Raw genomic sequence first — 16,226 nt, 5'->3', positions numbered from 1 at the left:
CCCAGAGACGGGCGTGAGACGCTGGGGCTGCTGCTGCCGCCTCCAAAAAGCCTGTGTGTGAGCACAGGTCACTCTCCACACCTCCCCTCCCGGGAGCCTGTGCAGCCCGCCACTGCCAGGGTCCCGGGATCCGGGGACAACATCCCCGGGAGAACGCACTGCGCGCCTCGAGCTGGTGCAACGTCACGCCGGCCTCAGCCGCCGCAGGCTCGCCCCGCCTCCTCCGTACCGCTCCCTCCCCGCGGCCTGGGTGAGCCAGAGCCCCCGAAGCAGCTGCTCCTTTAACCCGTCCTGTCTGGGCGGGAACAGACGCCCTCAGGCGACCTACACGCAGAGGCGGGTCCAAATCCAAAGCTGAACCCCGGGAGCTGTGCGAACAGGGAAGAGAAGGGGAAATCTCTCCCAGCAGCCTCAGAAGCAGCGGATTAAAGCTCCACAAACAACTTGATGTACCTGCATCTGTGGAATACCTGAATAGACAACGAATCATCCCAAATTCAGGAGGTGGACTCTGGGAGCAGGAGATATTAATTTTTCCCCTTTTCCTTTTTTTTGTGAGTGTATATGTATATGCTTCTGGGTGAGATTTTGTCTGTATAGCTTTGCCTTACAATAGCTTTATTTTACTTCACTATATTATAGCCTCTTTCTTTCTTTCTTTCTATTTTTTCTCCCTTTTACTCTGAGCTGTGTGGACGAAAGGCTCTTGGTGCTCCAGCCAGGCATCAGGGCCGTGCCTCTGAGGTGGGAGAGCCAACTTCAGAACACTGGTCCACAAGAGACCTCCCAGCTCCACGTAATACCAAACGGCAAAAATCTCCCAGAGATCTCCATCTCAACATCAAGACCCAGCTTCACTCAACGACCAGCAAGCTACAGTGCTGGACACCCTATGCCAAACAACTAGCTAGACAGGAACACAACCCCATCCATTAGCAGAGAGGCTGCCTAAAATCAAAATAAGGCCACAGACACCCCAAAATACACCACCAGACGTGGACGTGCCCACCAGAAAGACAAGATCTAGCCTCATCCACCAGAACTCAGGCACTAGTTCCCTCCACCAGGAAGCCTACACAACCCACTGAACCAACCTTAGCCACTGGGGACAGATACCAAAAACAACGGGAACTACGAACCTGCAGCCTGTGAAAAGGAGACGCCAAACACAGTAAGATAGGCAAAATGAGACGACAGAAAAACACACAGCAGATGAAGGAGCAGGCTCAAAACACACTGGACTTAACAAATGAAGAGGAAATAGGTAGTCTACCTGAAAAAGAATTCAGAATAATGATAGTAAGGATGATCCAAAATCTTGGAAATAGAATAGACAAAATGCAAGAAACATTTAACAAGGATGTAGAAGAACTAAAGAGGAACCAAGCAATGATGAAAAACACAATAAATGAAATTAAAAATACTCTAGATGGGATCAATAGTAGAATAACTGAGGCAGAAGAAAGGATAAGTGACCTGGAAGATAAAATGGTGGAAATAACTACTACAGAGCAGGATAAAGAAAAAAGAATGAAAAGAACTGAGGACAGTCTCAGGGACCTCTGGGACAACATTAAACGTGCCAACATTCGAATTATAGGGGTACCAGAAGAAGAAGAGAAAAAGAAAGGGACTGAGAAAATTTTTGAAGAGATTATAGTTGAAAACTTCCCTAATATGGGAAAGGAAATAGTGAATCAAGTCCTGGAAGCACAGAGAGTCCCATACAGGATAAACCCAAGGAGGAACACGCCAAGACACATATTAATCAAACTGTCAAAAATTAAATATAAGGAAAACATATTAAAGGCAGCAAGGGAAAAAAAACAAATAACACACAAGGGAATCCCCATAAGGTTAACAGCTGATCTTTCAGCAGAAACTCTGCAAGCCAGAAGGGAGTGGCAGGATATACTTAAAGTCATGAAGGAGAAAAACCTACAACCAAGATTACTCTACCCAGCAAGGATCTCATTCAGATTCGATGGAGAAATTAAAACCTTTACAGACAAGCAAAAGCTGAGAGAGTTCAGCACCACCAAACCAGCTTTACAACAAATGCTAAAGGAAATTCTCTAGGCAAGAAACACAAGAGAAGGAAAACACCTACAATAACAAACCCAATACATTTAAGAAAATGGGAATAGGAACATACATATCGATAATTACCTTGAATGTAAATGGATTAAATGCTCCCACCAAAAGACACAGGCTGGCTGAATGGATACAAAAACAAGACCCATACATATGCTGTCTACAAGAGACCCACTTCAGACCTAGGGACACATACAGACTGAAAGTGAGGGGATGGAAAAAGATATTCCATGCAAATGGAAATCAAAAGAAAGCTGGAGTAGCAATTCTCATATCAGACAAAATAGACTTTAAAATAAAGACTATTACAAGAGACAAAGAAGGACACTATATAATGATCAAGGGATCGATCCAAGAGGAAGGTATAACAATTGTAAATATTTATGCACCCAACATAGGAGCACCTCAATACATAAGGCAAATACTAACAGCCATGAAAGGGGAAATTGACAGCAACACAATCATAGTAGGGGACTTTAACACCCCACTTTCACCAATGGACAGATCATCCAAAATGAAAATAAATAAGGAAACACAAGCTTTAAATGATACATTAAACAATATGGACTTAATTGATATTTATAGGACATTCCACCCAAAAACAACAGAATACACATTTTTCTCAAGTGCTCATGGAACATTCTCCAGGATAGATCATATCTTGGGTCACAAATCAAGCCTTGGTAAATTTAAGAAAATTGAAATCGTATCAAGTATCTTTTCCGACCACAATGCTATGAGACTAGATATCAATTACAGGAAAAGATCTGTAAAAAATACAAACACATGGAGGCTACACAATACATTACTTAATAACGAAGTGATTACTGAAATCAAAGGGGAAAACAAAAAAATACCTAGAAACAAATGACAATGGAGACACGACGACCCAAAACCTATGGGACACAGCAAAAGCAGTGCTAAGAGGGAAGTTTATAGCAATACAAGCCTACCTCAAGAAACAGGCAACATCTCGAATAAACAACCTAACCTTGCACCTAAAGCAATTAGAGAAAAAAGAACAAAAAAACCCCAAAGCCAGCAGAAGGAAAGAAATTATAAAGATCAGGTCAGAAATAAATGAAAAAGAAATGAAGGAAACAATAGCAAAAATCAATGAAACTAAAAGCTGGTTCTTTGAGAAGATAAACAAAATTGATAAACCATTAGCCATACTCATCAAGAGAAAAAGGGAGAAGACTCAGATCAATAGAATTAGAAATGAAAAAGGAGAAGTAACCACTGACACTGCAGAAATACAAACGATCATGAGAGATTACTACAAGCAACTATATGCCAATAAAATGGACAACCTGGAAGAAATGGACAGATTCTTAGAAATGCACAAACTGCCGAGACTGAACCAGGAAGAAATAGAAAATATGAACAGACCAATCACAAGCACTGAAATTGAAACTGTGATTAAAAACCTTCCAACAAACAAAAGCCCAGGACCAGATGGCTTCACAGGCGAATTCTATCAAACATTTAGAGAAGAGCTAACACCTATCCTTCTCAAACTCTTCCAAAATATTGCAGAGGGAGGAACACTCCCAAACTCATTCTACGAGGCCACCATCACCCTGATACCAAAACCAGACAAAGATGTCACAAAGAAAGAAAACTACAGGCCAATATCACTGATGAACATAGATGCAAAAATCCTCAACAAAATACTAGCAAACAGAATCCAACAGCACATTAAAAGGATCATACACTATGATCAAGTGGGGTTTATCCCAGGAATGCAAGGATTCTTCAATATACGCAAATCAATCAATGTGATACACCATATTAACAAATTGAAGGAGAAAAACCATATGATCATCTCAATAGATGCAGAGAAAGCTTTTGACAAAATTCAACACCCATTTATGATAAAAGCCCTGCAGAAAGTAGGCATAGAGGGAACTTTCCTCAACATAATAAAGGCCATATATGACAAACCCACAGCCAACATTGTCCTCAATGGTGAAAAACTGAAACCATTTCCACTAAGATCAGGAACAAGACAAGGTTGCCCACTCTCATCACTATTATTCAACATAGTTCTGGAAGTCCTAGCCACAGCAATCAGAGAAGACAAAGAAATAAAAGGAATCCAAATCGGAAAAGAAGAAGTAAAGCTGTCACTATTTGCAGATGACATGATACTGTACATAGAGAATCCTAAAGATGCTACCAGAAAACTCCTAGAGCTAATCAATGAATTTGGTAAAGTAGCAGGATACAAAATTAATGCACAGAAATCTCTTGCATTTCTATACACTAATGACGAAAAATCTGAAAGTGAAATTAAGAAAACACTCCCATTTACCATTGCAACAAAAAGAATAAAATATCTAGGAATAAACCTACCTAAGGAGACAAAAGACCTGTATGCAGAAAATTATAAGACACTGATGAAAGAAATTAAAGATGATACAAATAGATGGAGAGATATACCATGTTCCTGGATTGGAAGAATCAACATTGTGAAAATGTCTCTACTACCCAAAGCAATCTACAGATTCAATGCAATCCCTATCAAACTACCACTGGCATTTTTCACAGAACTAGAACAAAAAATTTCACAATTTGTATGGAAACACAAAAGACCCCGAATAGCCAAAGCAATCTTGAGAACGAAAAATGGAGCTGGGGGAATCAGGCTCCCTGACTTCAGACTATATTACAAAGCTTCAGTAATCAAGACAGTTTGGTATTGGCACAAAAACAGAAATATAGATCAATGGAACAGGATAGAAAGCCCAGAGATAAACCCACACACATATGGTCAACTTATCTTTGATAAAGGAGGCAAGCATATACAGTGGAGAAAAGACAGCCTCTTCAATAAGTGGTGCTGGGAAAATTGGACAGGAACATGTAAAAGTATGAAATTAGAACACTCCCTGACACCATGCACAAAAATAAACTCAAAATGGATTAAAGACCTAAGTGTAAGGGCAGACACTATCAAACTCTTAGAGGAAAACATAGGCAGAACACTCTATGACATACATCACAGCAAGATTCTTTTTGACCCAGCTCCCAGAGAAATGGAAATAAGAACACAAATAAACAAATGGGACCTAATGAAACTTAAAAGCTTTTGCACAGCAAAGGAAACCATAAACAAGACCAAAAGACAACCCTCAGAATGGGAGAAAATATTTGCAAATGAAGCAACTGACAAAGGATTAATCTCCAAGATTTACAAGCAGCTCATGCAGCTCAATAACAAAAAAACGAACAACCCAATCCAAAAATGGGCAGAAGATCTAAATAGACATTTCTCCAAAGAAGATATACAGATGGCCTACAGACACATGAAAGAATGCTCAACATCATTAATCATTAGAGAAATGCAAATCAAAACTACAATGAGATATCATCTCACACCGGTCAGAATGGCCATCATCAAAAAATCTAGAAACAATAAATGCTGGAGAGGGTGTGGAGGAAAGGGAACACTCTTGCACTGTTGGTGGGAATGTAAATTGATACAGCCACTATGGAGAACAGTATGGAGGTTCCTTAAAAAACTACAAATAGATCTACCATACGACCCAGCAATCCCACTACTGGGCATATACCCTGAGAAAACCATAGGTCAAAAAGAGTCATGTACCAAAATGTTCATTGCAGCTCTATTTACAATAGCCAGGACATGGAAGCAACCTAAATGTCCATCCACAGATGAATGGATAAAGAAGATGTGGCACATATATACAATGGAATATTACTCAGCCATAAAAAGAAATGAAATGGAGGTATTTGTAATGAGGTGGATGGAGTTAGAGTCTGTCATACAGAGTGAAGTAAGTCAGAAAGAGAAAAACAAATACAGTATGCTAACACATATATATGGAATCTAAGGGGGAAAAAAAAAAAAAAAAAAGGCCATGAAGAACCTAGTGGCAAGACGGGAATAAAGACACAGACCTACTAGAGAATGGACTTGAGGATATGGGGAGGGGGTGGGGTGAGATGTGACAGGATAAGAGAGTGTCATGGACATATATACACTACCAAATGTAAAATAGATAGCTAGTGGGAAGCAGCCGCATAGCACAGGGAGATCAGCTCGGTGCTTTGTGACCACCTAGAGGGGTGGGATGGGGAGGGTGGGAGGGAGGGAGATGCAAGAGGGAAGAGAAATGGGAACATATTGTATATGTATAACTGATTCACTTTGTTATAAAGCAGATGCTAACACACTATTGTAAGGCAATTATACTTCAATAAAGATGTTTGAAAAAAAAAAAAAAAAACAAGTAATGTAATACCTTTGGACAGGAGGAAATTGTGGCCAGTGAACCAAAGATTCAGAAAGAACCAATTCCATCTGGATGATAATCGCTTTTCTTAAAACACCCTCTCTGGTCCTACACTTTGCCCTTCACTGAAAGCTTAATATCAAATCCAAAGTCCTTAGCAGAATCCCACAATTAGGTAAGACTCAACCCTTAATAACCACTGAGTGAGATGTGAGGTCTTCACTTAAAGTTCTGCGTAGAAGGGAAACGTGTATGACAACCATGCTCAGCCCCTTAAAGTGCTATAGAATTACGGAGATGCTATGTTCTTGTGTTTCCACAGGCAGGGCAACCAAAAAAAGTTTTAAATGACCTGGAGGCCATAAGTACCACATTCAATCCCCCTTCTCCCACTACTTCTTCTATGAACTGCAGTCTACAGCGTATAAATGGTAATTGCTCAAATATCTCATTCCAGGGTATGTTCAGCCTGAGCTTGTGGTTATCTTTCCTTATGAAAACAGTTTTTCAGAGCGAGGGTAATTTGAAACGAGCTACACAGGGAAAGTTTTCCCTGAAGTACTCCCTTCAATGCACATGGGTGGTCAGAGTATCATTTCAATGTCTTCTGCATTAGCTGTACAGGTCAGATGATTAAATCTCCAATTAATTAGGTCCTCTAGTAGCCTGTGTGAAATAAATTAGTGATCTCCATCCCATCCACTTAGACAAAACCCATCGTGACAGCTGGCACATTTTTGGCATTGTCAGCAGAGTGGGTAAAAAAGTAAATGACCCATGTGGACAAAATGGGCATCTAACGATGGGTAGTGGATGAAAAGTGCAAAGTATTTTCCATCCATTGCAGAGCAGAGAGCTTGAGTATCTGCCAATGTGATTTGCAAGAAAAAGTGAACTTAAAATGAGCATGAGGCCCATCAACTATGGAATGAAACTTCACATTCATCTAGTTAACTGTTCACAACGTTCATAATCTAGAAATGTCCGTTTACCACTGGAATATTTGTAAAGACTATTACTAATAGGATTACTGTTATTTAGAAATTTTAAACAAAGAGGTAACTCTAGGAAACAAAATAATTCCCAACCCCACTTATTTCATCCTATAAGGATATATAAAAATATTCTATTTTAAGGTTATGTTTAGACTACTTTTTCATTATCCAAAATACCTTTGAGTTTTTCTCATGAAACATTTCCAAAATTGCTAAACATAGTCTTAAAAAAATAAGGTTTAAGTATTTTACTAGAATCATAAATTTTCATACAAATGTACTTATATATGACAGAAATTCACATAGAAAGTCAAGATTACATTAAAAATTTCAAATGTATTTGTTTTATGTGGTAGCTAGCTGGATAAAAGCAGATGAGATGGGAGGACCCCAGTCAGATGGGAGGCAGGAAAACATAAATCCGTATGAATGTCTATGTAAAGTGATATTTTCCTCCAACTTCTTGTTAATTCCTTCATCAAATGCATAAAGATTAAGTCAAGCCAAATGACTGCCACTGTTTCCTTTTAAGGGGTTTGTTCAGGGGACTCAGAATGCGAAAACACCTAAAAAGTTTCTAATAACTTTTACTTGATTGCATCTTTGTAATACGTTTTCTACGTAATAGCATTAGTTATAAACTACATGAATAAGCAAAGATTAAAATTTTAAAAGAAGACCAGCGAATCTGATTTAGCTTCCTATATGAATGGCTCCCAAAATTACTCAACAATCTTCAGACGTTTTATCTAAGTTTATGTGAACATATGCATGTATATCCACATATGTACATATTTCTAGTACATATTACAGTATGTATAAACATAGTCTCCAAGCTCCCTTTCAGCTCCAAAATCTGACTTCTAACTCCTAACTGCTCTTTTTTTTCCTCGTCTTATTCTTACCTAACATATTTTACTCCTCTCTTTACCTTTACAAATATTTAGAATTCATTTCTTTTAAAACCCATTCAAACAGTTCAATTATCTATAGTTCACAGACTATGATTTCTACTCTCACTGATTGGGCTTCCTGCCCCTCATGAGTTGGAACTGGCTTTCATGCTTTAGAATTGGTGCCTATGAGCCCACCTGGGAATAAATGACTTTATTGTATGGCCTGAACTGGGGTTCAGGGGTTGTATGGCCTGAACTGTGGTGGTGTCTCTGTGGGGTGAGTCCTTACGTGGCTGTCTGTTCCACACTCCATGGGATTCACCGTTTCTGACCAGCTGTTATGTTAGCTTCTGGGTTCTAAGTATTGCACTGCAGAAATAGTGCTAGAATTCTTACCTTGTTCAGAAAGCTGATCTAGCTCCTCTTATTTTATATAAGTCTGTGTCCTGCTGGAGAGTTAAAACTTCAGCCCTAAATCATACAGTCCATTTGGTTATTATCTTGGTTTACAAGATTATAAATTGTCTCTTATCTGAGGTTCTCTCTCTGTTTTGAGCACCTGGAAATTTCTTTCATGTTTGTAAACCTAACCACACATTTAATTTTATTTTCAAATATTTTATCAACATGTCTATATGTTTACAGGGGGATGGAGAATTTCCTGTATGAACACAGTGTGTCATAATGGCCAGAAATGTAGCTCAAATTTGACTTGTTTGTTTTTAAGCAGCATTCTGTTACATGCAATTAAAAGATCTATATCCAGTTGGTCAATATTTCCCCTAAGACTTAGTAAGATTTTATAGTACTTAAAGCACATTGTAGGATGTGTATGTAAATATTCTTTTCTAGACTTCTCAGATTGACTGATTAATTTTGGTACTAAATAGATCTAAAAGAAAATACTTTTGATTGTATAAAACATACAAAGAAAAATGCATGCCTCAAAGTGGGGGGGCGGGGGGGCGAGGGATGGAATGGAGGAGAAATGTTCTCACTCTATATATGTTCCTCTAAGATTATTCAATTATGATCTTTTCTTTCTAATTCCCTTCATCTGAAGGAAGGCTATTTTACTAAGTTGTGGAATCAAGCAAAGCGAAGTTCAAAGCAATACAAAACAAACAGACAAATGCAAGTGTGTATGAGAAAGAAACAAAGGCACAGAGGGTTAGTCTGGAAATGTCAACTACGATGCAAGCCAAATCAGGCAATATTCTTATCTCTATACAAAAGACTGAATTATATACATAATACAACAGAGCATTATTAATCACCAGCCATTATTCTCTAGCACTGTCATTCTAAAGGAAGTCTTGGAAGTAGACACACCGTACTACAGATTTAGCAAGTCATCCCATGCTTTGGGCACATTGCATAAGCCACATAGCTGGAAACACAGAAGGGGACACACTGTTTCCAATCACTTTGCATCAACAGATGTTAGTTCAAGAAATATAAAAGACTGAAACAAAACACTTTTTTTGGACATAAAGAAGAAAGGTGCCTTTCTTGTTCTTAATTCCTCTGCTTAATAAGAGCTCATCTTTAGGTAGTAGATATTCCTTTAATTTTGTAAACACCAATGTCAGCTTTGGTAATTTCCAAAAAGTAGTTGCTGACCTAGATATGAAAAATCCACACACAAATGAAGCTAACATGCAAAACAGTAGCATACCCTGCTTCCTATCAAGATTCTTTACCAAAAATCAAAATGGTACCTGGTATTTGAAATCAGCACTTCTTTGGGATTTTCTTTCATTTCCCTGACTAGCATTTTTTAAGTCCCAGAAGAGAAGGTACCCTCTGTCTATTTAAATAAAGTTTGACCCTAATCAGTATTTTACTTCAATTCATTTCCCATTTAAGTGTCATGACAACTGTAGTCTTTTCAATGATTCTACAAAAGAACACCTGGGATACAGAATTTCAATGACACAAGCAGCAGCCTTGCACTTGAATACTTACCACGTAAAACAGTGAGTCTGGTAGATACACTTATTTCTCCCACGTTATTCGAGGCCACACATTCATAAATTGCCTCATCTCGCGGAGTCCGTAAGGGTTGTATTCTGAGAACTGATCCAGATCCATCGTCAAACTCTATTACCTATTAGAGGAAACAATAGCTGTCACAGGTGTTGTTACTATCATCTGCCTCTCAGCTAAATCTCTTAATGCAGTCGTGAACCAGCCATTAGGCTCAGAATAAACTCAGAAGCATTTTGAGACTGAATTTTGATACAGTGATGAAACAGAATAATTTCTCTAATGTACTGAATCCTATACTGCAGAATGGAAAGACATGAAACTACATATGCAAAAATGTAGATTTCTTGTCTCTACAGAAAACCATCCAGGGTTTAATCATGAAAATATTCTAGTATATGTATCTAGGGCAATGTGACCTTTTTATTAATTTTGCAAGAGACTTGCTGCTATGATGGATACACTTCTTAAATTATTCTGTCTCTGATAGTACATATGCACATGTGGATCCATTCAGTAATTGGACGATAAGGTGGAGAAATAACGTATGCCACCACTGATAGCTCTTCTGGTTTAAAATGTCTCATCCTGAACAGTATAGATGAGCAAACCATGAAGAGAAACTGCATAAATCTAGTACTTAGGCAGCCAATGAGATGGCTTTCATAGCCCCAGAGACTGATGGCATGCATTAATTTTGCCATAAATCATTCCAGTATTTGTTCTAGCTTAGCATTTTCTGCATTTTTAGGGCACTCTTGCTGTAAAATGGAAGCTTGCTTCACCAGGCAGAAAATTAATGTCCTAAACAGTAAGCCTGAATTCACTATCATTATAGACTCTACTCTGAAACAGTTAAGCAATCCCAGGTATTTGTCACCTAATCAAGTAGTACTTCTAAAAAATGATGTTGATAATATTGATAAATATGCATACAAAACTGTAGAGTCCTCTACCTGTCTTTTCTATAACTCTGCTGTGTTTCTTCAGCTGTTCACTGAGATGGTGGATTTTTTTTGCATTTCCCTATGAATAATATATCCATGTGCTTAAATTGTGAATAAATTAAGAATGCTTTATAAATATATTTACAAGATGATCAATCCCAGATTTTGTGTATAAGTGTCAACATACAGAAAAAAGAGATTGAATGTTTTTAAGATATGGCCACTTCAAGTCCTTTACGCACCCCATTTACATTCTAAATTCACAGAGATATTCAAAACATCCCATTTCTCAATGCACCACAATTTATTTTCAACTCTATTAAAAATACCACACACTTTAGAATGAATCTACTATGCATCTTGGGAGAATAAAGTTTCATAGTTACTGGAATCTTTGTCAAATATGCTATAATTAAAATACATATATATATATATATATATACACATATATATATATATTTGAGCATCCTATGGCTTAATGTAGAGAAAGTTTTAAACATCTTTAATACTAATTTAAATTTTGATTTTTTTCAGTTTTATTGAGAAATAATTGACATACATCACTATATAAGGTTTAAGGTGTACAACACGATGGTCTGATTTACATATATTGTGAAATGATGACCAAAGTAGGTTTAGCTAACATCCATCATCTCATATAGATACAATAAAAGAAGAAATGTTTTTCTAGTTATGATGAGAACTCTTAGGATCTACTCTCTTAACTTTTGATTAATTGTTACATGTCACTGCATGCTTACATTTCTGAACTATTTCCTAGGTTTAGACCTATATTCTTCAACAAACGATATACACATTGGATGCTAATATTGTAATCTTCAATTTGCAAACCCTATTTAACACCCAGTATTAATTATGTACCTACTCTAGGCCAGATGCTACATTTGCCACTGGAGACAGAAGAGGGAACAAAATCAGTCTCACTCATACTCTCATGGGCTTTAGAAACCACTGAAACTAAAAAATACAATATACTGTTACAGATATGAAGGATTCACAGCCCAAGACTCAGTACTATTTGATGTAGCTGCTTTGTGTTAAAATAATTTTTTCTGGATGTTTATATGACACTCATTAGGAATTATGTACTGAGCAGACCTCACTCTTTGAAATGTTTACTGTTATAATTTAAACTTTGTTACAAGAGTTTGTCAAGAAGCCATCATCACTAGCAAGCATGATGTCAAACTTCTCTTTGACAAAAAAGTCAATTTCATTTAAACTAAAAAGTATATGTGCACCAAAAGTCACACACACATCATTTCCTATGACAATGTAGGAAATATTTCTCAAAGATTAAGATATTCTTTTTATGTTTAAATCACTGTAGGTATCTGATCTTCAAACAAACAGAATTTTAAATTTACCATTTGTAAACTACAGGCCAGATTTCAATTTTCACCAGGGTAATTATGCTCTTTATGCATTTGGTCCATTTACTGCTCTTTGAGAACTGGTGAAAAATGAATAAATTCACAATGCTCTGAATTTTGTCGTTGCTATGTTTCATTTAACTGGGAATTGTTTTAATTTGCCAAACTGTGAACTAGGCTATAAAGTAGTCAGAAACTCAGGTAAGAGGAGGTGAGTTTTACATTTTGGGTCAGTTTGGAGGTCTAAGTACTCTCTAAAAATCAGTCTAGCCTCTTCATATCTTAAATTACAGGCATGATATTGTGTGCTTCTTCCAATTTTTCTCTATATAGCTTATCACCTATTTTTCTCCTCCAGAATGAGCAAATTCATAAACCATAGGCTCCTTAAAAACACCCAAAATAATATCTGAATTATGTATCATCATCTTCAATGCACTGAGCTTTCTTGAATAAACAAAATTGACTTCATCGGTAGGTTTATCAGCTATCAACCTGGTTGGGTATGTTTCTTTCAGAGCAGTTCTTCACACTAACACACTGGAGCTAAGTTCTCTTTCTAGTCCATGCTACCTGTAAAACACAGGTGTGAAGTATAGTGGACAAACTAAATTTGCTATCCAGTATCCGTTCCCCTTCTTCCGGATAATAGGAACTTGAATTCCCTTTGGGAAAACACTACTCCCTCATTCCAAGCCATGGGCTTGGATGGAACTGATCTCATTCCCAGTAACTGAGGTAGATTCTGATTAACATAAATGAGTTAGTCTGTACCATCCAGCTGTCCACACAGACTGGTTCAGTGATGAACACGTAACTCAATAAGAGCCAAGAGCACAGAAAGCTCTCACTCGTCCTCTAGTCTTGGATGTGGGAGGATGTGAGACGGCATCTTGCCATCTTAAGGGGTAGCAGTCTGAGGGTGAGGTTACACATGGATGTTAAGAACACTATTTGAGCCCTGGTACAAGTACGACAAAAGTCAGTCATCTGAACCCCCACATTCCCTTTTTAAAAAAGCTGAAGCCATCTAGAGTGAAGTTTTCCATCACATACAACATAAGGAACGGCATAGCTCATTATGAGCTGATTACAACACCTTGTATCAGAGAAAAACAAGCAAGTAACATACAAACCAAAAATTCAGCAGTTACGTTCTTCCCCCAGAGAAACAGAACAATGGACCTAATACCTCAAATCTCTGATTGCTGACTTTCTTTCCTTTTTTGTTCCAGACAATTTTAGGTCTTGGGTCTCCTGTCGCTTGGCAAATGAAAGAGGCAACTCCACCAGAGACCCCTGTCTGGTCAACGGGAGTTCGTGTAAACCTTGGAGGTGCTGAAATAAAAAGAAATAAACATCACAGTTAGACGGAAAGTGGAAACACAGACTGTTACCCCACTGCCACTGCTCTCTCCAGAGCCCTCAACCCTATTTCAGTCAATACATACATACATACACACACATATAAATATACAAGGATTATAAAATTAGGAAAGCACCTTTTACATTTGAGGGTAATTAAAAGGGGAGGGAGGTAACTTTCTGGTGAAGTTATCTGCTAGTGCTTTTATTGCTGAAATCCGTATTAAGGCAGAGATGCAATAACATTTGAAAAGCAACATCACGCATTAATTTTTACAACCAGTATTAAAAAAAATCCAATTTGTCCTCTGTAACAAAATGAGCTCATCAATCAAAGTGAGTAAAATTTTAGCTCTTTGCTTTGATGCCGCTATCAGGACATTGCCAGAAAGCAGCAGAGCCACTATTAAAATTAGTGACATTTAAGAGAAATTCTAGGAAATTTTAAAGAGACAAGAAATACAGCCCTGAGTTAGATGGTTTGGCAAGAAATAGAAATAGGAGAATATGGTAAAGTGACTCTAACCCAGATATTGCGTGCTGCCTTACTTTCAACTTAACTCCACAATTTGCATAAAAAGATGAGTCAAGAAGCCTCCAAAGTCATAGCAAAAAAAAGAATTTCTGTAAAGAAAGATGTAGACTTCAAGATTCCTAAGGACGAAAGGCTAACAGCTGGAGGTTTTTGAAATGTCCTCTGTCTCCTTTAAATGTTCCTAACATACACTTTCCCTCTTAAAAGCGTGCTTGTTATCTACCTGGTATTTCCGGATCTAGAAATCTATTATATGAAAATTATATAAAATGTAGACAAATATTTATGGACAAAGATATTAACCATATATTTTACTTACAAAGATTATAAGTACTCAAAACATCATTATTATAGGAACTGATGGTGAGATAAACTGGCATAATGATGGAACATCATACAAATAGTAAATGTTGTAATTATAAAGTTTTTATTATATGCCACGATAAATACTTATGACTCAATGGTAAGCCACAAAAGCATCACACAAAATTACAGATGAGAGATATCAGGTAAAGAAAAATGCACCCCAAAAAACATAGGACAAAATATGCTAAAACACTGACGATGGTGGTTTGGGAGAAGGTATTTTAATTATTTTTCCTACTCTTCACATTTTTCTTGCTTCTTTGAGTTTTGACAATTATGTTAGAGTTGGATATTTTTTAAACTCAAAAACATTTTACTTTCCCATTTTATTTTCTATTTTCTTACCCCTATTACAAATTTTCTCTTCCCTCCGGCCATTTTTCAGTGATACGTCATTGAAACAAGGTTTTAAGTAACCAGAGCTAAAGTTTATTTTGAAAACTATCCTTAGATTCTAAGTAAGAAGAAAATAGCAAAGTTCATCATTGTTTGCTCATCACCAGTATTTTCTCCGCCTTGTTTTCATGTTTCCCATGTGATGCTCCTGCTGGCCTGATGGTGTGTGTCCTGACCCTCATCTTGATTTTCCTGGAGTCAGGGAAGCCAGATTTCCTTCTCAGCTCCACCATTTTCTATGTGTAACATCTTGAGGGGGTGCCTAACTTTCCTGTCTCTTAACTGTAAAAATATGAAATGTGAAATAAATTATTTTGCAGAGATCCCTTCCAGTTTTAAGGTATTAACTTCCACGATGAGGGAAAGAAGGGAGAAGAGAGGTGAGTGGTATCTTTGCTATGCTGATGCGGGGAAATGAGTCTCCACTTCAACAGGAAATTCAACTTGGTGATAGTAGAGCTGGTGAAAACCCAGGTACCTGTTTGTTCAGAAACCCTAGGAACGAAAGTGGGCTCTAAAAACGCTGCTAGATATCACATCCAACGGCATCTCAGGGTAGCAACACAAACTGGATGATTACCAGAACTGTGGGCAATGTTTAAAATGATTTGAAATTGATTACCAGTGAGAGGAATAAAATACGCAGTACACTGATGTCACTTTTCTGCCACAAACAAAAAAGATATTAAAAGTTTTTATGGTTTTCATTCTGCTGTTGCAAACAATGCAAATTGATAATAACCACTCACTTGTCAGCATCTAAATGGAAATTATAATTATGAAATTAAAATTCCTAGGGAGTTTCCCTGGAAAAACAAAATGTATTGCATTGCTCTTTTAAGTGGTACCAACACTGTCATTTTTAGGTACTTTCCTTTTTAAAGTCCATAGCTTAAAAATTGTCAACCCTAAAGGAAAATGAATTTTAACAACCCAGCTTCCCATTTAAGTTCTGTTTTGAAATTTCTCACAAGAATGTAAGGACTG

General features: G+C 37.4%; 1 protein-coding gene across 16 annotated transcripts in view; it reads right to left on the bottom strand.

Annotated features, from left to right (window-relative positions):
- Window positions 1-16,226, bottom strand: part of PTPRD (protein tyrosine phosphatase receptor type D) — a 530,039-nt gene that overhangs the window by 308,898 nt on the left and 204,915 nt on the right. For all 16 annotated transcript variants that reach the window (XM_057548419.1, XM_057548421.1, XM_057548420.1 and 13 more), the window contains exons 3-4: window positions 13,770-13,915; window positions 10,216-10,357 (exon numbers count right to left, since the gene is read on the bottom strand). In XM_057548419.1, coding sequence (XP_057404402.1) covers window positions 10,216-10,357; window positions 13,770-13,915 — 288 coding nt within the window. The remainder of the gene's footprint in view (window positions 1-10,215; window positions 10,358-13,769; window positions 13,916-16,226) is intronic.

This window comes from Balaenoptera acutorostrata, chromosome 6, assembly GCF_949987535.1.
Source record: "Balaenoptera acutorostrata chromosome 6, mBalAcu1.1, whole genome shotgun sequence".
In the NCBI taxonomy this organism is placed as follows: Eukaryota; Metazoa; Chordata; class Mammalia; order Artiodactyla; family Balaenopteridae; genus Balaenoptera; species Balaenoptera acutorostrata.
The sequence above is the reverse complement of the archived record's forward strand: the minus strand, read 5'-3'. Positions and strand labels throughout refer to the sequence as shown.